At 46.9% G+C, this 23,622-nt stretch overlaps 1 protein-coding gene across 1 annotated transcript; it reads right to left on the minus strand.

The window, feature by feature from the left end:
- Positions 1-8,045: 8,045 nt before the first annotated feature.
- Positions 8,046-9,934, minus strand: LOC100272780 (uncharacterized). The gene has a single exon (NM_001147233.2). The coding sequence runs from the start codon at positions 9,796-9,798 to the stop codon at positions 8,296-8,298; it is 1,503 nt and encodes a 500-aa protein (NP_001140705.2). The 5' UTR covers positions 9,799-9,934; the 3' UTR covers positions 8,046-8,295.
- Positions 9,935-23,622: the final 13,688 nt, after the last annotated feature.

The raw sequence follows: 23,622 nt of genomic DNA on the forward strand, positions 1-23,622 counted from the left end.
GTTTTACCTACCATAGCTAATTTATTACATTATGCTGGCACATGCTAAGATGTCCATATAATATTTCAATCAATCAAAGAAGCAAATCAGGCATTGATCATCAGAACAATCAACCAACATTTTTAATAGAGAAAATAATTTAATTTTGTCTTAGGCTTCCTAACTCTTAAAAATGTCATAGGGGTAGGGATTCCAAGGTGTGAAATCCATCTTGTCTCAGAGTAGAAAAGGTAAGAATGATCAGAGTAGAACAGTAGAAGGTGAGACAGGTTCAAGATGAGTGTAGAAAGAATCGGAGTAAGGTAAGTATAGAATGAATCAGAATGAGATAAGTAGGTAAGGGTTTTGTCCATTTCTATCTAGGTTTCGTCCTACAGTCGACATTTGCTCTGATACCACTTCTGTAACACCCGGTTTTAAGGAACAAAGCCGGGTACATCTCATACATGCGCCAAGAAGACAACATATATAATAACAGAGTGTATAGAGATAAATGTCATAAAACATCAGAGTATTTATTACATAGCGGAAGACTTATTTCAAAATAAAGGAATAACCATAAAACGAACTAAGGATCGTCGGCGCCAATGTCGATTGAGAAACGCCACCTAGATCAAGTCGAATGCCTCAGTGTTAGGCGGCTCCTCTTCGACCACCTGTTCTTCTCCTGTGGGGGGTGTGAGACAGCAAGAGTGAGCTCACATACGTTCATAGCTCAACAAGTCGTGGAGAATAATGTGGCATGAACTCACCAAAGGTGGGAGTTCATGAAGTGTAAGGCTGATCAATGAAATAAAGGCTGAGGCTGAGCATTGCTTTTATAAGTTGGTCAAAATTTTATTAGCAATTACTAAGTGTAAGTAAATACCAAACCTTAATAATAATAAAGAACAATAATAATAAAATGATCCCAAATGCGATGCAAATGCCAAATTAAATTTAGGTTCCATAATTAATCATGTGAGGGTCCGAGCCGCTCATGACCGTGAGCACGGCTAGTATACTAGTTTTATACTCTGCAGAGGTTGCACATCTTTACCCACAAGTCATGTTACCCATCTGCCAAGAGACGGCCAATCCCATACACCTCTACCGAGGAGGCGAGGCAGGGTAACACTACGAGGCCTTTACAAAGTTCCACTAGCTTCAGAAATCCCGCTACAGTTTATAGGAAGCTCCAGTGCAGGGTTCTTGCCTGACCGCCATCGCAGCAAAATCAACCAAGGACCTCCCTACACTGACCACTCCCCTACCGCCCTTGCCCCTTTCGGGTAAGGAAGGCCTCCACTAGCTTTCCTAGTTAATCAGCCAAGGGCGTCCCATTAAACCCTTGTGGTAGCACTATTTTCCCGGGTGGTCGCTCCATGTTCCCATTAATTTAATGATCTTAGCATGAACAGTAATAATAACATGATAATAACAGAATAATCATGAATAGTGTATCTCCATACCCAATCCACATAAAGCAATAGCAGGTACTACCCAAAAATATTTCAGGGGTGAACAAGGTATAAAGATAACCAAAACTGGGGTAACATAAAGGGTCCCATCAAAATTAACCTATGCAGATCATTAAAATTAATAAGAACATGGCTGGGAAAAATAAGTGATCAAGGGCACAACTTGCCTTCAATGAGCTCCTGCTCAGCTACCTCTACTTGTTGAACCTCAGTTTCCACAGTGGCTTGCTCGTCTATTCGCATCAACACAATACATACATAGTATAGCCAAAATCAACATCACACCAAACATGTAAATAAAATATACAGTAAAAATCTACACATTAAAATGAAATCATAGGAACTGGAATCACTAAATTTGGAGTTATAGAATTCAAGTTATGAATTTCCTAAGGTTTAATGTGATTAAAATAGGATTAAATGTTAAATTAATGTTCTTACTGTTTTTATGCCAAAACAGAGATACTAAGTGATAGAGAATATTATTACAAATTTTTAGAAATTGGAATGGTTCAATTTGGAGCTAAAATAAATTTTCTATGCAATAAACAAGTTTTAACACTTATTTTCATATTAAAATCTATTTTCTAATTATTTTATTCGATTTACAACAGGCTCTGGATTGGGCCACGAATTCCAGAGAAGTCAGGGGTCTCTGCGCAAAAGATACTAGACCCAGCGCACAGCCGGATAGGATGGCGGGTTAATTTTCGTTTTAGTCGGGGTCTCTTTAGCGAAATGTGCAAGCCGAAGGGGTATCATCTAATCTGAACCGTTCGATTAGGTGTGGACGCGCGAGATTAGATCTAGCCTTTCCCGAACCGGTATGCGACTGCAGCCGTTGGATCCCAAATCAACGCACCCGATATAAAACACCAAGGTCTAATCCTATCCGTGCAATCCCCGATCGACGGTCACAACTCCATGCGACGAAGGGGTACGCTCAGTTTTAATCACACCCGTTGATCACTGATCTTACGGTGCCCAATTCCCTTCCTCGCCGTGACACCAGACACCATGGTGTCCGCGGTGGCGCCCTGAACCGCGGCGGCGGCATCACCGGGCCTCTCCTGCTTTTGATCCTAGGCGCAGAACTCCAATCCGAAGAGCGATATACGGAGCGGAGGTGAAGGCAAGAAATGAGGTAGCGTTCTCACCGGTAGATACGCAGCACTGAACCCCGACCACGGTGCTATCCGAGTTTGCGGCGGAGCACCAACTCCGACGAGGAATTTCACCCGCGCCGAACGCCCACAGACGCAACGCCTTTGCTCACCACGCTTCCGTTGCGCTTCCGCGACCACCCGGAGCTTCCACGAGGCGAATGGGGCCGAGGAACGCCGATTTCGAGCAGTGGCTGGATCTTGCGCCGCGCGCAGGCTTTCTGGTGACGGCGCAGAGGGAAGAGTCGAGGGGAAAGGTGAGGAGGGAGTCAGAGGCCACGTACTTATACCCCAGTAACGCCCCGCGGTCGTTGCACGGACGCCGAGATCACCGGCGAGCGTCAGCGCGAGGCGAGCGCGGTCCGTGCAGGAAGACCGGCATGGTTGTTGAGGGAGGCCCTGGTCAAAGGGGCCCACCTGTAAGCCGAACCGGGCAGCGCGAGCGCAGCGGTACCGACTGACGCAAGAGACCCACCAGCAGTGAGCGCGGCGCGGCACGAGGGGGACAACTGCGGTGTGGGTCCCACTTGTCGGTCACCTGAGATCGTTGCACGCGGAGGCGCAAGCGCGGCTGATGGGAGGGGCCCGCGTGTCGGCGCCATCCTCCGAGTGGACTGTGCAGCGGTGAGGAGGCATTGGGCCGAAATGAGGTGGGCGGCCCAACTAGGTTAGATTTGCTTTTCTTTTTCTTTTTACCTCCATTTTCTTTTATCTATTTTCAAGATCAATTTGAATTCGAATTTAACTTTAAACATTGTGAAAATTTCATTCTCAAATTATAGTGTGACCTTAAAGTACTAATCTTGTAAATTTAATTATATTACTTATATTTTTATATCATTTGTCTTCTTTTATTTTTCAAATCCCAATTTTCAATCTAGGGTTTAATCCAACCTTAGAATCATTATCTTATTATTATTCTTATTCTTATTTTTTTATTTAATGCACAAACATATAAAACTCCAACAAGATGCACTTTATTTTATTTTAGAATCATTTGTTTTGATTAATCCCTAAATTTTGAGTATGCTCTTTTTATGATGCAAATGAGACACATAAAATTGAGGATATCTCTCTATTAATCTTGGTATACAACTTTGAGTATTACATGAACATAAATAGAATAACAAAATAACTGGAACATGGATATAATAAAATATTAACCCCAAACCATATAAAGCAATAGCACAACTACCCATATGATTCAGGGGTAATCATGGTAAAATGGATAAACAATCTAGGGTAACCTATTGGCCCCATTAAAATTAAACCTATGCATGGTAAATGATTATAAGGAACATTATTGGGTAACAAAAGCGAATCAAGGACACAACTTGCCTGGGACTTGAGATTCCAGGTACCAACTTGCTCTTCAGGTGATATGTGTTCTCACGCTAGTCGTAGCAATACAAACAAATATGGTATAGATAAAATTAACATCACACCAAACATAAGAACAAACTGAATAATAATGATCTACGCGTCGTAACGAGATCGCGGGGTCGAGGACTACTAAAATCGGAGTTACGATTACTGAGTTATGGTTTTCCGAAGATCCATGTGGTTAAGTATATAATGGACTAAGTGCAACATTTTAACCTATATTTCATGACCAAACAAAATTACTAGATTATAATAAATATTATTGTGAGAGTAATGCAACTAGAACGGATCAAATCGAAATTAGAACGACGAAGTTATGATTTTCTGAAGTATTTATGTGTTCGGTACGAGATTAATTAAGTGATCAAATTTACTAAGGGTTTCACGCTAAAACAATGTTACTAAGTGATAAACAATAATCTTACAGATTTATAGGAACTGAAATGGGTCGATTTGGACAAGATATGAATTAAATATGATTTATACAAGTTTTACAATTTTTTTATACTCAAAATCAATTTCTAACTCTATTTTTCTTGTTTTATTTAATTTCTGGACTGCGCGCACCAATACCAGGAAGCACAGGGGCTAATCCATAAGAATCCCTAGACACAGAGCGCTATATGCAGGATACCGGGTTGATTTTCCTATACTAGGGGGTCTATTTTGCAAAGTGGTCACAGCGAAAGGGTATCATTTGTTTCTGGCCTTCGGATTAGGTTTGGACGGCCCAGATTAAATCTTTCCAACTCCGAACCGGTACGCAATTGCACCCGTTAGATCAAAGATCAACGCTCACAATTTAATGAAGGCGCGATCTAATCTTCACCATGCATACACCGATCGACGGTCCCGGTCACCCAGTCGAACTGGTACTAGTAGACTAATCCTAGCCGTTCCCCAGGGATCTTGTGGCCACGAAATTGCCTTCCACCTCCCGATGGACACCCACGGCGGCGCACCCATCCATGCGGCGGCGCCATGGCTGCCGAACACCCGAACTCTCCCCACACCTCCATACTCTACACGCTTGGGCGAAAAACCACGAGAAGTCTACTATGATTCGGTTAGTAGGATCTTACCAGAGATGGTGATGTGGCGCACCCAGACCACGGCAAGACCCAACTCCGTGATGGTCAGCCACCCATTGCCGCACTATTTCGACCATATAGGCCCTGATTCCTTGTGACGGTACCACGGGCACATCCCCGGGGACTCAGTGAGGCACCCAGTTTAGCCAACGAGATCCCGAGGACACTGGTAGCGCAGTTTCCATGGTGGCTAGAACCTATCCGATTATGTTTTCTCACCGCGACGGCGATAGCGGACCCTCGGTGTTGGTGCCACACGCACGGGCACCAGGAAGGCGGTGCACGCGGTTTAAAGCCTGAACCAAGGAGTCCGAGTCCGCTGGCTTGAATCTCGCGGCGCGGAGTTCATCCCGACAGCCACGCGAGGGAATCGATCAAGCTGTTACGGCCCGAGGTTGACGATCTCTAACTCGCGGATGACAAGTGGGCCCCGTGACGCAGCTTCTGTCAGCGCGTGGGCAACGACTGGTGACTGGCCAATGGAGCCCACCCGCCAGCGCACACCAGGCCGCGAAAGAAGTGGAACAGGTCCGCGCGAGGTAAAAGGGGAGGTTAGGTGGGCCGAAGTGAGGGAAAACGGCCCAAGGGCACATTAACTCTTTTTCTTTTCCCATTTTATTTCTCCTATTTCTTTTCTTTCCATTTCAAATTCAAATTTCAATAAAAATTTTAAATTCATCTTTGTGGCGAGGTTGTACTTCCGCTAACTATTAAATTTGATTATATCACAATGTGATGGAGTTATTTTAATTATAAATTTTTATTTTGTATTGTATAATATCTCTTTCTTTCCTTCTCTATTTTTATGGTTTTGTTTTTCTAATTAGTGTTTAGATTCTATGGACCCATTAACTCATTACTATTAACATTTTTTTATTTCATTATCCACAGATGCGCAATCATGTAAAACTCAACATGATGCATAAATCAATTCAATGTCTTTTGTTAATTACTTGTTTGTAATTGTAGCGTTCACATGTGATGGTAAATAGATATAACTCACACATAAAGATAAAGAAATTATTCTCTTATCACATGATTTACAAATTTAGGTATTACGGGTAGAAGAGAACACATGCCCATGTTCGCCTCATCGAGTCGGGTGAGGCGAAGGACGTGGGTACACGACATGCGCGTAAATGGTCTGCCGAATTCGGGTTCCAAGCCTTGCACGCCTGCAGCTTACTTTTTGTAGTTTTGTTTTGCCGCTTATGGCAGAGTACTAATATGATAAGTTTATTGTACAGTCCTTATCTGATAAGAATCATCGACACATTTATCTGGTGTGGATTGGATCAATAGATCCTTATGTGATGTGAATCCTTACATGGTGTGCATTTTTATTAGAATCGAATGTGGTTTTCTTCTATAAATACCTATGGGTGTTGTCACCTAATAGCAACCAACGCATCTAGTCTCACCTCTTCTATTACACCTCTGTGTGTGCTACTTCATTCCAATCGTCGACTTGCATCGGCGCGTGTCCTTGGAACCGTCAACCACCGTCAACCGCCGTCAATGCGAAAAAGAACATGTCGACCAAGTTATTGGGACACGTCCAAACAAGTCCAAGTACATGTGCGTACACTTACATAGAGAGAGAGATACGTGCATACTAGTGTATACAAGTAACCACATTTCCTTTTCCGAAAGAAAAAAAGGGTCATGTTTAGCGATAAGCCTCGTGTCACACTCAAACCTGGAGATCTCTGTGGGCCACAGCAATTGGCAAAAGTTGTCTTCAAGCTGCCTACAATCAAAGAAAATGATGGGATAATAAGTAGCTTTCATCTTGGACCCATGTGTGTGTGGAGTAGAAGTTGTTTTAACTGATTAAGTAGCCTATAACTTAAGGCACTGTTTGGAACATAAAATCTCGGAGAAAATGTTTAAGGTTTTGAACCTGAAAGGAATCCTTAATGTGGTCCTGAAATCGTAAAACAAATCTTTAGAAACGTATAGTACTAATTAGGCAATTCTCAATCAATTGTTTCTTGTCACAATATCTAAAGTTGCCACATCATACAATACTATTGTCCCAGTGTATAGTATCATATGTTATTTTGTAGTTTCCACAAGGCAATGAATGATAGATGTGTATAAGAGTATTAATTGTGGGCCACTTAGATGGTTCAGATTTTCGTGCATATGATCTCGTGCCAAAGTGGTACTCTCTCCGGTGTAGTTGTCGTTTAGGATAGCGACACTGTCTCCAAAATATAACTTTGACTAATGTTTTTTGTTAAAATATAGATAAAGTCTTAATACATTTATAAAAAATACTTGTTAAGAGAAATTGGTGTATATAAACATTATGTTTCAAAACTACAAAATAAAATTGTTATTTGTAGTTTGACTCAAACCTTATCTAAAACAACAAGTGTTTGCATGGTTCGGTGTCAACGAGGGATGGAACGTGATCAACCTTGAGCTGACCATGTCCCTTATTTTTTAAGGAATGAACCTCATCCACCATTTTTGAAGAATATTCCTTGACCCTCATTTTGGACCTCCAATCCAAACGCGGGTAAAGTTAGAATGATCTCATCTCATCCCTCTTTATCCTTCCTCATCCCTCCGTTCAACACTACTATTCCTTTTCTTTTTTAATAAGATGTCTTTCTACATATATTACATGATTTTGAAACTGTGCAATAGGAATAGCCTTACTCGTAGGAAATTCTAGAGGAAATTGAAAATGTAGGCGAGAGCGCAGCCAACGGCCGACATGACATGACAGCGAGTGGACTGTTTTCAATATAGATAGGATAAAATAGAGAAATATAATTGTATATGATATTATTTGAGACTGTTTAGTAAAGTTTTAAATATGAGATGAAATAGTGGACGTGATAGAGGATCTGAGAGACCAGCTAGCAGTATTTGAATGTCATATACCATGACCATGAGTTTGACGAAGAACAATGATTTTAAAGAAAAAAACACTTCATGAATATGCATGTACATCGATATATATATTTGGTAAAAATAACAGACGTTTAGTAATTAATTCCAATCGAACCAAATCCAGCAGCAGCAACAATGTACGTACAGTCGTAGATTTCCATATGACCATATCCTACGCCTTGTATAGCATAGCACTATCTAATGCCAGCTAGCTGTTGTGGCCTTGTGGGGGAAAAGCCAATGATGCATGCGATGCGACGACGCGCGCGAGGTCTAGCGAGACGGCCAGGCCTAGTTCTTGCCGCCGGCGATCTGCTTCGCGACGAACGCCCTGAGGTTCATCTCCGACGAGCCGCCTTCCGACGCGGCGGCGCGCGCCTTCTCCCTCCACACGGCGGCCTTGGCGCGCACCATCTCGGAGGTGGCGAAGTCGAGGCACCGCCGCAGCTCGTCGGCCTCCAGCACGCCGTCCTTGTCGCTGACGGCGGCCCTGACGCCGGTGCCGATCCGCTCCACCAGCCACGCGTTGGTGCCTTGGTCCGTCCACTGCGGCACGCACACGACAGGGACGCCGCACGCCATGCTCTCCAGCGTGGAGTTCCACCCGCAGTGCGTGACGAAGCAGCCCACGGCCGGGTGCGACAGCACCCGCACCTGGTCGCACCACCCCACCACCATGCCGCGCTCCCCCTCCCAGTCGGCCAGCGGCGCGGCGCCGGCGCCGGCGCCCTCGCTGCTGCGGTTGTCCTCCCGCAGCACCCACAGGAACGGGCGGCCGCTCTCGGCCATCCCCCGCGCCACCTCCTCGATCTGCCGCTTGCTCATCACCGACAGGCTCCCGAACGAGATGTACACCACGGAGCCCGGCGCCTGCGCGTCCAGCCAGTCGAGGTAGCCCTCGCCGTCCTGCTTGAACAGGTCGTTGTTGTTGCCTCCGTTCTTGGCGCCGCCGGCCCCTGCCGCCGCGTCGTCGAGGAAGGAGACGACGGGGCCGACGGGGACCACGTCCACGCCAGCCTCCCGCAGCGACGCCGCCGCCTCGGGCTCCACCGCGTCGAACGTGTTGGCGAGCACGCTGGGCTTGTCCTCGCGGCCCAGCGTCTCGACGAGCTCGCGGAACGCGTCGGCGACGAACGCGTAGGGGTCGTTCTCGGGGGTGGAGACGATGAACGACGGCAGGTCGCGGACGCGGAGCGGCGGGAGGCCCGGGAACCGGACGCTCGCCCACGGGTCGCCGCCCGCCGCGGCGATGGCCCGGTCGACGCCGTCCGTGGCGCGGAAGAAGTGGAGGTACACGGCGAGAACGGTGGCCGGCTGGATCCAGTAGAGCGCGGCGGGCACGGAGCGGGCGCGCGCCACGTCGGCCACCCACGACAGCAGCAGCGTGTACACGACGAGCGTGACGGGGCGGCCCACGCCGTGGAGGCGGTCGAGGACGGCCCCCAACGTGGCGGCGCCCACGAGCTTGATCTGCTCCATGTAGTGCGTGGCGTCGTGCGCGTCGCGGTCGAAGCCGTCGTCGTAGCCGTCGGAGTAGGGCACGTACCACACCCCCGCGGCGTCGCGGTGGCCCTCCGCGCCCGCCTGCTCGCCCGGGAACATCTTGCGGAGCGCGGACACGGCCGTGGAGACGGTGACCCGCGCCCCCGTGGCGCGCAGCAGGCGCCGCGCGAGGTGGCGCGCCGGGTTGATGTGGCCCTGCGCCGGGAAGGTCACCACCAGGAGGTGCGGCTCCGGCTCCGGCTCGGGCGCCGCCCCTCTGATGAGATCCTCCTCCACCACCATGGCCGGCATTGTGCGAGAGTCACGGAACAACAACCTTACAACCGTACCCCAGCGAGTGGCCTATCTGCACGACAAGCTGCTGCGGCTGGAAGCTAGCTAGACAGCTAGTGAGGCCGATGGCTATGGCGCCGAGCGAGTGATGATGTGGCCGTGAAGAGATGTGGGAGCGGGCGAGCGGCCTGCCGCCTATTTATACTGGGGAGAGGACGCCGGTGACGCAAGCGGTGAGGAGAGCGCGCCGCTGCCGCCGCTGCTGGTTGTGGTCACAGCTCAAACAACTCAGCATCAGCCATCAGAGGGAGGTCAGGGTCTGGTCTGGCCAGGGCCGCCAATGCACGTGTGGTGCTGCCGTGCTGGCTTCTTTCCTAGCTGGCCTCATGCCACCTGGCCCTGGCGCAAGATGTCAGTGAGATGCCCAGGTCCAGGTGCAGCTCCGAACGGCTGGGCCGCCTGACCACATGAAAGTAGGGTGCCGTTTCCGCCTGTGGCGACGGACTCTGTAGCGTAACGTTCTACCTGCCTCTGGGCTGTCGCAGTGTTCGTGTTGGCCTTTGCCTTTCTGTTGTTCTCTCTTGTCTGTGTTGCCTGTTGCTGTTGGCTGTTGCGTTGCCGAGGAGATGGATACAAATGCAATGCACGGAACTGCTGAAGTGCCACGGTCCTCTGGCCGACATCTTCCTCCTTTCGAAACAAAAGGCATCAAGTTCTCTCTCTCTCTCTCTCTCTCACAAACGCATGGGCTTACCTTCCTTTTTCATATTTGTAGGATGAATGCATGGATTTCATTTTTCATATTTGACATATTCAAATCTGACTTTGAAAAGGAATATACAGGCTTACATACATACATACATACATTGTGGTCTAAACATATGTGTGTTGATTCACTACAGGAAAACGACCAGTTTCCGACGGCTTACACTGTTTCCGACGGTTCTTAGGGTACCGTCGGAAATAGCCTTATTTCCGACGGCCTTCGGCCAGCCGTCGGAAATAATTCAATTTCCCTAACGTCGTCCGTTACCCCGCGCACGGACGCACACAACGCACACACGCCCGCACAGCCGCGCGCCCGCACACCCACCGCGCCGCCGCCGCCCGTCCGCCGCCGTCGCCCGCACAGCGCGCCCACGTCCCTCGTCGACGTCCGCGCCGCCGCCCGCACACCCACGTCCGCGCCGCCGCCCGCGTCCGCGCCGCCGCCCGCACAGCGCGCCGCCGCCGCCCCGGAGGCTCGCCGGAGACGCCAGAGACGCCACACGAGCCCCGACAGCGCCTCGAAGGTGGTGCAGCGGCCGAGGGCGCCGTCGGCAAGCGTCAGCCCGCGGACGCGCTCCAGCCGGTCCGGGTCGAAGCAGAAGGAGCGGTACTGCAGCTCCTGCGCGCCGTAGAGCGCCGCCGTGTCGGAGACGTCGGGGATCTCGGCGAACTCGTGGTGCGGGAAGGTGTGCACCGGCGGGTCGCCAGAGCCGCGCACCGCCGCCCGGGGGGCTCGCCAGACCCTTGGACAGCGCCGCCCGTGGCCGCCGCCGCCCGGGGGGCTCGCGCGCCAGAGCCGCCGCCGCCGCCCCTGGCCAGAGCGCCGCGGTGGACGCCGCGGCCTCCCCGCCCCTGGCCAGCGCCGCCCGTGGCCGCCGGGACCTCCCCGCCTTGGCCGCCGCGTTACCCGAGGCCGCAGCCGTCCCCAAGCCCGAGGCCGTCGTCGAGTCTTGTCACGTGAGCGCGCGCACGTGGCCGTTCGCACGGGCCCGAACGTGGCCGCACGTGAGCGCGCGCACGCAGCTTCACACCGGTCGCCAGTCGTCACTCCTGTGGGCAATTCAGGTAATTTTTAACTTTATTAATGTCATGTTGTAGTATAATGTGATGCTGTAGTATAATTTGATGTGATGTTGTAGTATAATGCGATACTATACTAAAATAGGTTTAAACTTATGCGTCACCCGTTTCGGTCCAACACATTGCTTAATAAAGTAGTGTGTTGTACCGAAATTGTCCCTTTTTGGACAGCCTTAGAGTGAACGACATATCAAATATGATTTATGATTAGTCAATGAGTTTGAGCGAGATTTCGACAGCATAACCCTCTTGTTCTCCGTTGCACCATTACGGGCGTGCAATGGAGAACAACAGGGTTATGCTGCCGAAATTTCGTTCAAACTCATTGACTTATCATAAATCTGTGATATGTCGTTCACCCTTAGGTGGGTTTAGGACCTATCCTTTCCTATAATTGTAGGACCACCGGCTCATAATATATCTAGAAATTAATGAACTTGTCTTGATCTTTAATTAGTCGAACGATGGGTGATAGTCGTCGCTGGATGTATGAAGGCTGGCGAAAAAATGATCCTTCGCTTGAGTGGATACAGAAAACCGAAGATTTTATCAATCGTGTTTTTTCTTCGTCAAGAAATGGTCGAGTGTGGTGCCCATGCAGTGTTTGCAAAAATTATCAACGTCAAACCAAGAAAGAGATGTCTGGTCATCTTTGCAAAAATGGCTACGTGCCAAATTATGAAGTTTGGGTGCATCATGGTGAGGAGCTTCCCCGTGGATATGCTCCAGAAGGTCAAGACGATTTTGACCCGGATTTAGACCGAATGGAGGAGATGGTTCAGGATTTAAGAGAGGATCCCGATTTAGTGTTTCCAGATAATCCTGAGGATCCTCAACCGCCGGAAGTTAAAAAATTCTTTGAACTTCTCAAGGCAGCAGAAGAGCCGTTGCACGAACACACGAGAGTAACCATTCTTGCTTTTGTGACGCGACTTATGGCTATCAAGTCTAAGTTCGCATTCTCCATCAACTGCTTAAATGAACTTTTGAATTTGATTAGCGACGTATTACCACCAGATCACAAAATGCCCAAAGACGTGTATCAGTCAAGAAAGTTACTCTCTGGCTTAGGTATGGAGTATCAAAAAATTGATGTTTGTCCAGATAACTGTATGCTTTTCTGGAAGGAAAATGAAAAATTAGACAAATGTTTGAGATGCAGCAAATCAAGGTTCGTTGAGGTCGTAAATGAAGATGGAGATAAATTGACAACAGAAGTAGCAAAGAAGCAACTTCGTTACATGCCTCTCACGCCTCGTGTAAAACGGTTGTTTCTCTCAAAAAACACCGCTAAGCAGATGAGATGGCACAAAGAACGTGACCGCGAGAACCCTCAAGTTATGATGCACCCATCTGATAGTGATGCGTGGAAGGCGCTTGATGATTTTGATTCGGATTTTGCTAGTGAAGCTAGAAATATTCGATATGCAGGATTTTGCTAGTAAAATTTAATTTATTGTTATACTATGTTGTTATCTCTTTATTGTTATACTAATATAATTTTCAATATGCAGGATGGCGGCTCGAAAGTTGAAGAATTTTGTGAAGGGCATGACGAAGGGCTCTTCTTCTTCTTCAGGAAGAAGCAAAGCACAGGAGTGTCTGTTCCAGGGTACCGAGTCGCTCTCGAGCAACAGACGACAGGCTTTGATGGAACATCTTCCACCTGATATGCATGGACAGGTGTGATTACTCTAAATTATTATTTTATTTCAATATAGTAATGTTTATATGAATCTAATGATTAAAGTGTTTCATGTGCAGGATGTTAACGAGACTCGAGAGGAGGAGGCAAGGGGTGAGGATGCGGCCGATTACGATGCGGCCGATGCAGACTATGAGCAGGAAGATGATGCTGGAGGTGGAGGTGGAGATGGGTGGTCTTCCGGTGGTGGTCAGTTTGAGGGTGGATGGTCAGCAGGCGGATGGGACTCATGGCCTAGCAGTGATGCTGGAGCTTCTAGTGGTGGAGGGTCTTCTCGGGCACGGAAGTCGAGGAAAACACATTGGGTGCCTCCTCCTAAAGTTCCTGCTCGTGAGGAGGATAAGATTTTGATCGTACCGTGTGGCGACGAGTGAGTTGATTCTAATGTTAAATATTTGTTCATGCATTATATGAAATTTGTTAATGCTTCTTTTGTACAATGTGGTTGCAGGTCTTGGATTGATGCATCTTTTCAAGGTCAAGGACGTCGCACACAGGTGAATAAAGTTTTGGGAAGTATATGCAAATATCTCTGGCCTGGTGTAGTGATGGAGAAAGGCGTTGAGGTGCCTTGTATGTCTTGGGATCAGTACGGGCTCGCGTTCAATGCGGAACATAGGAATGCCCAAGGTGCTGTGTGGCATGAGTTCTGGGTATGTTCTCTAGCCCAACTTGAATTGATTCAACTATACAATGTGCTAAAAATCTTGTTTCTTGTTTTTTTCAGAAACGTTACAAGTTGCCTGAAGATGGAAGTATGAACGATCGTGCACGGATCGTTTTTAACAAGAGCGCGACTACCTTGGTTAGGGATCAGATGTATTATGCTCGGATCCAGGTCACTTCTGATTACATATTAAGGCAGGAAGGACGTCGGCCACGTTCCAAAAGTGAGGCATCAAACAAATACTTAACCGAAGAAGAATATCTTGAGGTAAATTGTTTTTATCCTAATTCATGTCCAAGTGTTAGTACTAACAATACATTGGATCGAAATAAAGTTTTCAGACTCGGTGCCATGGATGGCATCAAATGAGGCTGGTTGGCGGGCTGTATGCAAATATTGGGCAACAGATGGATTTAAAGGTGTTTCAATGAGAAACAGCTCAAATCGTGGGCATGATGTTCACCACAGATATGGTGGTGATGGCCACGTTCGTTTGGCAAAGCGCATGGTAAGTGTAATTTATGGTCGTGCATATCATGAATCTTCTATGTGTTTATGTTATTTTCTCTTGCCTGTAGGAAGCTAGTTCTGGTGTTACGCCGAGTGATGTTCAAGTTTACCTTAGAGGTCACAGGGGGTCGGATCCTACAAATCCAGAACAGTTGTGTTCTCAGTCAGCTGCTGAGCGTGTGGTGAGACTTTCGCAACTAGTTACAATGCACTTCTATTCTAAGAGTCGAGAAAAATATAACTGCATTGTTTATTATTTGTCAGGCCTCATATGGTGCTTCCATGATGTCGGAGCATGGGCAAGACTATGATTGGATGAATCAGCCTATCGATCCTCAGGTTGTGTATGCTAGTGGAGGCGGAAAACCTCATGGACGGTGAGTTTGCTATTATTAATTCGTCGATTTGATCTTTTCTAACATGATGTGTTGCGTGTTTAACTTCTTTCTATTTTTTCTAGTTACCCCATGTTTGGTAGTGTTATCGACTCGACTCAGGTGAGGCCTGAAAGGTCTCGTCCATCGAGGTCGTCTAGCCGTGGTCCTCGCTCTAGTACCCAAGGAAACGCCGAGCTGATCCGGATGCAGGAAGCTTTGAGGCGGCAGGAGGAGTATAACAAGCAACAACAAGAGTACTGGGCTGCTCAATTTGCACGACAACAGGAGATGATGCAGGTAATTAGATCCTCGTGAGCCTCTACTATAATTGGAGCACATATTTTCTAATATATCCTCGTAACATAGCTTTCAATTTCTTTCAGCAAATAGCACTAGGGCAACGTCCAGATTTTTCAGCGATGACTATGCCACCTCCTCCACCTATCCCGCAGTTTGTACCGACTCCACAATTTAGTTGGGCCACACCTGCACCTCAGGTTATATTACTTGACTTTTTCTTTTGACGTTGCATAACAAGAATTTAACTACTAACATTTTTTTGAATGTTGTAGGTCCCTCCAGGAAACTTGCTAACTCCGGGAAATGAGGACTCTGAAGATGCGGTCGCTTCTTTTGTGGACGGTCTTCTAAACAGTGGAGGAGCTAGCGGATCAAATCAACCACATCCATTTGATCAACCTCCTCCATTTTGAGTAGCCTGTCTGCTTGTGTTTTTCTCGTACTATGGACTTGTGAACTTGTGGTATTGGGAACTTGTGTTATTGTGAACTTCTGAACATGTGAACTTGTGAACTTGTGAACATTGTGAATTTGTGCTTTAACTTGTGAACTTGTGCTTTAACTTGTGAACTTGTGTTATTGTGTGTTTCATGTGGTATTGTATGTGATTCTGGATGAAAACTGGATATTGTGTACAGATTGAATCTGTGTGATTGTTTGTAAAACAAAAAGCAGACAAATTCTGTTTCTCTGTTTTTTAATTATTTCCGACGGCCGCTTATTTCCGATGGCCCCGTCGGAACTAAGCTGTGACGGCGTCAGGCGCCGGCGGCCGGCCGTCTGCGGGGCCCACCTCGCTTTATTTCCGACGGCGCTACCCTGGCCGTCGGAAATAAGTTTACTTCCGACGGCCCCGTCGGAAACGCTGACACTTCCGACTGGGTATCCCCTACGGCATTACTTCCGACGGGACCCGTCTTAAGCCGTCGGAAGTAACTATTTCCGACGGTTCAGAACTTATTTCCGACGGTTTAGGCCGTCGGAAACTGGTCATTTTCCTGTAGTGATTGAGCTTTTGGAGGCTGTTTTTTCTTTAAAAAAACAAAAGGCTAACTAAAAGGATAGGAATCAGAAATTGCATTTTAGAAGGTGTTTTTGGTTAATATAGACTCACTTTGGTTGGACTTAACAATCTATTTTTTGCTTTTCTAAAACCCAAAAAAGTCGACATTATGTGCTTTTGGGCAACTAGGACAGCCACCCGCGACCATATGCGCTTTTGCTGCTTGGCCGGACGCCCAACAACCCTAGCTCTAGGTTCAGTACCGGATGAAAGGGCACAGTTTGATTTTGGTAATTGAGTCACAACCTAGATGAACTAGCATGTGTTTTGTTAAGACATACATGTGGCTAATCTACAAGTACACTAGTACGAGCAACATGAACCACGGTGGTGAAATGGCTTGAATTTGTTGCAAGTGGTCAGCTAATGTGATGAAAGAGCTCGGTGCATATGAGACATGACATGGTATCATGTGGCTATACGAAGAAGACCAAGAGACATGTTTTGGTTGTGTTGGACCGAGTTGCAAGTGTGAAGGACAAGTCAAAGACTTTGGAGCGATGGATCGCGTGGCGATGAAGTTTGAGCAAGCGTTGGCGCCGATGAACCAAGCCAATGATGAAGAGCATGCAAAGTTGCAGTCGTTGAACCAGTAAAACCACATGGCAACATGAAAGTGAATCTTATCATTCATGGAGAACGATGGAGGAACTTCATGATATGGGCAATGATCAAAGATTGTGTGGTTGGCTACATCTATGGATGATCGTTGCTCATCGTTTGATGAAGATGGAATGGATGTGCAAGGCAAATGTAAGATTTATGTGTGTGGGTGTGGCATCTATGTACCCGTCAACCGATGGTTGCCCACTTACCCCGCGTCGTCCTACATTGGGGCATGTGTTCTAAAATAAACACATACCAGCTCATTTTCACGAAAAGTTTTTTTTTAACCAAACAATGTGATATAAAAAATATAGTACTATATTATTCTGCATAACTGAGGCTCCATCGCAAATCTAAGCTGGGATCGATCTCGCTCAGTTGGATCGTGCACGCACGTAAAAAAAAGCAAGCCCAAGACCCAAGTCTTCCATTTCCCTAAGTAACGAGCATTCTAGAAGCTCGCATGATATGGGGACACGGGTGCATGCAGCAGGCAGAAGCTGAACTGGACGCTTCTTGCTAATTATTGGTCGCGTACGTTCTCTTCACAGCATGGCCCTGTTTGCCAACCAGTTTTGCTCTAGCTTAGTTAGGCCCGTAAAAACTTAGGACCGGCGACCGGCGTTGGAGTCTACCCTATCAAATTAACGAACCAACCGAAGAATTTGATTTTGTTTGGGAGGTTGCAACCCCATATATGTTTAGGGTTTAGAATTCGATTAGCTCTCCTCCATGTCCAGTTTCTGCTAGCCTGTACTTGCGTGACAGGGAGCGAAGATTTTATACGCAGTCGATAATGCAGAGGACAGCTGCAGCAAGTCGGATTCTCTCCGGCCGGGCTTCTAGAAGCCTCAAACCCATCATATACTGTAGAAAAACAGCACACGCACGCCGAATCGGAAGCTTCTACTAATCATGCCGTTCCGTTCCACGTTGTAGAACCCCCCCCCCCCCCCCCCCCCCCCCCCTGGACCGGTGTAGCGCGGTTACCAGTATCTGTCTATCAGCGTCAGTAGTCCCAGTAGCACACACAGTCCTGGCAGGCTGGCACGACGTGCTCCAAGCCTCCAAGACACAGAGTCCAAGCAGAGCAGCGATGGGAACTGAAAACTGCTACTGTTACTGCTACTGCTGCTCTTGTCTCGTTCTCCTCCCACTCCGCCAATCATCATATAATAACATTACGAAAAATCGACCAACTTTATGCTTGACTAAAGATACAAAAAATAGTAGTGTATGTTAACAGTACTCGATAGTTACTGATAGATTAATTACGCTATATTTTTTTTTATGATAACATGTTTAGATTTGCAACTGTTAATACTAATTCTAAAAATACTAATCGAATTTAAAATTACTTGGGTTATTAAAACGTGGTGTATGTTATTTATTTTAGGAGAGAGAGAGAGTATCACACTTCTCGTTTTCTAATGAATTAAATTAATAGGCTTAACCAGATATTACAAAGATATAGTAATACGTATAAATTTGATGAATTTCATTATATTATTAGAACAATGTTTTTATATTAAAAATATAAAAATACAATTATTACATATTACCTCTAGTTAAAAGATACACGGTATTGCTGCTCGGAGAGCGTTTCACGCGACCTCTGTCGCCTACGCACCGACGCGTGCGTCACGGTACATGTGGGCCCGCAGTGGGCGCGGCTGGGCACGACACCGCGATTGAGCCGTCTTCTCTCCACCAGTGACTCCGTGCGACGGCTTCCAACCGCGACTCTCTCCACCAGTGAGCGGTCGTACGCGAAGCGTGCGTGTCCTCTCTGCGACACGGCCTCCAGCGGCGACGCATCGGCGTCCGCGCGCGAGGACGACCGTCGTGGCGGTGGGCAGAGGGCATGGAGGTCCACGGCTGCCCCGAGGGTCGTGCCGCGATCTGGACGGCTCGGACCGGGTCTTCGACGAGCGGCGCGGGCGACCGGATCTGCCACGACGGAGCGACGCGGCCCAAGGACGGCGCGGGGCTGCAGCTGGCGCTTCGCCGTTAGCCAGGTGAGTGTGCCGCCTCCGCTTCTCCAGCAGCGCCACCAGGGTACGGGCCGGTGCGCCGCTGTAGATCTAGGGTGTCCAAATTCGCCGTCGCCGTTAGCCAGGTTAGCCGGTACTGTAGATCCCCTGTGGAGCTCGACGCGCGTCGCTGTCCTCCGCTGCCTATGCCCATGACGTTAGGTGAGGGGCTGTTCACCGGATTTACAAATCCCACACATCCGCGCGTTGCCTTGCCTCCATCGCCTGTGCTTTTCCAGCAGCGTCGGCTCGCTGTTCTTCTGTACTTGACCATAGCGCCCATCCCGCTGCTAGGTAATATATAGAGCCCCTTCGCTGTTGTCTTCCTCTTTCCGTCGTCCTGGTACCCGGCGGAAGCGCTTTTCTCATCCTCGACTTCGTCGCCGTCGTCCGTTCCTTTCTTCGGACGCTACTTTCTGTTGTTTCGGTTCCTTCATTGCATCATGTGTGTTAGCTCATAGTGTATGTTGCTCTTGTAGATCTGCTACGTACCAAAAGGGCAGACACACGCACGTCCTCAGGCTGTCCTCTCAGTCTCTTCTGCAGCTATTCGAGGTGAGCCACTCCTTCCACCATTGCTCTCTTTTAAATGTTGCTTTGGTGTCCATGGATAGATTGTCTGCATTTTTCCAGATTAGGTGCACATCAGTTTCTTACAACTCTGCTTTTTTTGGGGAGAAACAGGGTGGTGTCGTGATTCATTTTTTCCTACACATTTTACCGCTACTTCCTCTTCTGCTTGCATGCGTAGATAGTTTTTCACATTTCACTGAGCAAGAACTGGACATGAGGTTCACTTCACCTGCTTCCTGCAACTGCAAAGGATCATAAGATATGTAAAAGGGCTAACAAACAGTTGTACTGAGCGAAACTATAATTTTGAAGCTAGAAAGTAGAAACCAGTGAAGAAATACAGCATGCCTTCCAGGCTTATTATCAGGACATAAAAAGAAAACAAACTGACATGGCATAATGGTACCATTGAGTAACAAATATGGAACCGCAGGCATATGATTTATGACAATCTATTTAGTTGCCAAGAAACAATACATTCCAATTTTCTGTCTTTACATGGAAGATAAAAAAGTAAAAGAGTGCAATAATTCACCATTTTTGGCTAGGAGATTTAATGAAGTTAATATGACACTCAAGAAGGTGATTCTGTTGGGCTTAATCCCTGCTCTTCTCATCTCTGCAAACAGCTCAAGTGCCTCAACTGACAGCCCATGCATTGCGAAACCAGAAATTATTGATGTCCATGAAGAACAGCCTTTTCTGAATCTTCAACAGATAACTGCTCCCCCTTTCTTCAGTCAGCCCTTTCTCCATAATTTGATTAAGAACAGGGCGATCACCAGTAACAGAGCTTGTCATTAGAAAATGAGCGCTTTTACACACCTCTGGCCCCAAAAATAGAAACAGCCCAGGTCGTACAGCACCATTGTAACCAATTTCTAAGAAATGTTTCAAAATTTGATTCTAAATTGAATCTGAGTCCAGCCAAACAAATTTTCGATTTTGTGTTCAGGGTGCCATTTGGAAGTTTGCCCTAAATGATAATATCTAAACAAGCAGAAGAGTAGAAGCAGCAGGAAGCAGGGTAGCAACCATGGCACCAGTTGTGCCATTGTGCTCATGGAGTAGATTCTTGTGTTTGTGGAAACTGTCCTCACGCTGCATGGCCAGGCAAGAGAGTCGTAAGCAATTGAAGGCTTCACATTAATAATCAGCAAGGATCTAGATGGTCTAATCATTTTCCTCATGGATTCATTTACTGTTTCTCTCCAAGGGAGAGATGGGGAGGAGCACATAACTGAATGAGTCAAAACTCAATTACAGATATAGACATTTAACAGGTGAAGAGAAGAATCACATTCTGTTGGATTAGTATACAAAGTGGAATCATTTCTATCCTTCATGGCACCCAAACAACCTGACTGTGGAATTAGTTTCCAATTCTTTTCAATTCCTAGGCACCAGTCGGGCCCTTTAGTAGTAAAATCATTTAAACAATCCTCAGAGGCTCCAATCTGAATTAGTTTCCAATTCTTCTCAATTCCTAGGCACTGTACAAGATGTTTGCACAGGCGGTATTTCAGGGATGCACCAATCTGAATACCCCTGCCAGCACTTCATCCCAATCTTCATCCGATCCCAGGTTGGCCATGGCAAGGAGAGTAAATATCAAGGATAGATATTTCAGCCTTTTCTGAATCTTCAACAGATAGCTGCTCCCCCTTTCTTCGGTCAGCCCTTTCTCCATAATTTGATTAAGAACAGGGCAATCACCAGTGACAGAGCTTGTCATTAGTCCAAGGTCTACCAAGTCTCTATACATTCCATGGACCCAAACCTCCTAGATTAGAGGTTATGGCATCCAAAAGTTGACTGCAAAATCTGGTTACCATTTCTGTTTGCCTGAACCAATTTTCAGTTATTCACCCCATTGCCTTCTTTCTGACAGGGGTAGTTTAGGCGCCCGTATCTCCTAAATCTTCATAACACCAGGCCAAAGTTCCTTATTAAACTCGCTCATGAATACAAGACTTCCTTAGATATCATTATGTCGCCCATTTCACTGGATACAGACATAGATACAGGCATAAATGGATAGACTATCTTTAATTTTTCAGATTAGGTGCACTGTGCAGGATTTTTGTGCAGGTGATATTTCAGGGATGCACCAATCTGAATACCCCTGCCAGCACTTCATCCCAATCTTCATCCGATCCCAGGTTGGTCATGGCAAGGAGAGTAAATATCAAGGGTAGATATTTCAGCCTTTTCTGAATCTTCAACAGATAATTGCTCCCCCTTTCTTCAGTCAGCCCTTTCTCCATAGTTTGATTAAGAGCTGGACAATCACCAGTAACAGAGCTTGTCATTAGTCCAGGGTCTATCAAGTCTCTGTAGAATTCATAGACCCAAACCTCCTAGATTAGAGTTTATGGCATCCAAAAGTTGACTGCAAAAGCTGGTTATCGTTTCTGTTTGCCTGAACCAATTTTCAGTTATTCACCCCATTGCCTTCTTTCTAACAGGGGTAGTAGACTGAATCCGACGCTCCAAAATGTTTGGAGGATCAGACACTCCAAAATGAATCATAGACTGAATCCGACACTCCAAAATGTTTGGAGGTATTAACATGCAATACCTGGGAACTCATATTATAAGACATTGGTGCATACTTCTGTTCTCAGGCTCTGTATACGCTTTAGAGTCAGTGTGCTTGCAGCTTTCTCATAGGTTCTATTGCCGCTCTTGCTGCCTTCTTTCTCTTAGAGACATAGCTGCATTACCTTCCCTTCCATATGATCCTGTTTTGGTCATGTGTCACTTCCTTAGATATCATTATGTCGCACATCCGTTTCTTGGAACTATACTTTTTTGGGGAGAAACAGAGTTATCTAGGCTATCCCCAAGCCTAGGATTTGGTTCATCACAGAAAATATGGCTTAACCAACATGTTAGAATACAAATTAACTTGACTTCTCAAATATGTCTTTCTCAACTGTATCACCAATGTCGTGAACAAATGATGGACCATAGACTGAATCCGACACTCCAAAATGTTTGGAGGATCAGAGTGACTAACATGCAATACCTATGATATCTTCCCTTCCAGTGCCCAACGTTCTGCGTTTTCGCAAAGTCTGCACTAATATTGTGCGCTCTTTTGGTTGAATATAGCCTTTATTTAAGGCAATCTGTCTCTTTCCCTTTCGCATAAACAACCAGGCATTCATTATGTCTTTGAACAGCTACTATCGAACCCATGAACACACTTGATCAGCCATCCGCTTCAGCGCCGGCACATGCGTCGCGTTATGCGATTTCGTTGTCCTCTCAGCAGGTTCGTCAAAAGCGGCCAGGTTAGTGGCTGTCAACCTTTTCATGCTGCTTATATCTACTACAGCTCTATGCACATACTAAGATGCGTGTCCACGCCGTTTGTAGGCGACAAGTCCTTACTCGACTTTCCTACAGCGGTTGCCACCGCTAACAGACACCACCGCAAACAGAGGATGCGTCGTACGGTTGCGTCTGCTGAACGAGGATGTGCAAACAACGGTTTTCCCCTATCGTGTATGTTTTCAAAATAATCATTAGGTTTCGTGCGTGGTGCGCGTAAACAAAATTATATGAATTTATGCTCGACTTCCTACTTATAGTTAGCGCGGATGCAGCCTCACCGCCTCTTGAACGATCATACGTCGAGCTGCTTAAAGATGCTTGTGTGCCACCTGGTTTATTTTCTCTACAGACTTCTAAAGTTGTCCATACAACATTTACACATCTTTGCCTGTAGAGACCTACAAAGATCGCTCATACTATGGTGGCCCATCAGACGAGTGCCCACATTGTGGCGCCGTTTTCTGGTTTCAGGAACGGGTCAAAAGTTTGTCTGCTGTTTCGCAGCGCAGGCTTGTGTACAATCTTTGTTGCAGAGGAGGTAAGATTGTTTTGGAGCCTTACAAATGTCCACCGGCACCCTTATGTGACCTACTGCGATTCGATGGTGATAGTCGTGCAAGAAGGTTCCTTAGGCAAATCCGCTCATACAATTCCCTTTTCGCGTTTACCTCACTAGGTGTTGTCGTTGATCGATCGATAAATAACGGTACTGCACCTTATGTTTTCAAAATCAATGGCGTCGTACACCATCGCATTGGCTCGCTACTGCCCAGTCATGGATTGCGCCCACAATTTGCGCAGCTTTACATATATGACAC

The sequence above is a fragment of the Zea mays genome, chromosome 8, assembly GCF_902167145.1.
Source record: "Zea mays cultivar B73 chromosome 8, Zm-B73-REFERENCE-NAM-5.0, whole genome shotgun sequence".
NCBI classification, from domain to species: domain Eukaryota; kingdom Viridiplantae; phylum Streptophyta; class Magnoliopsida; order Poales; family Poaceae; genus Zea; species Zea mays.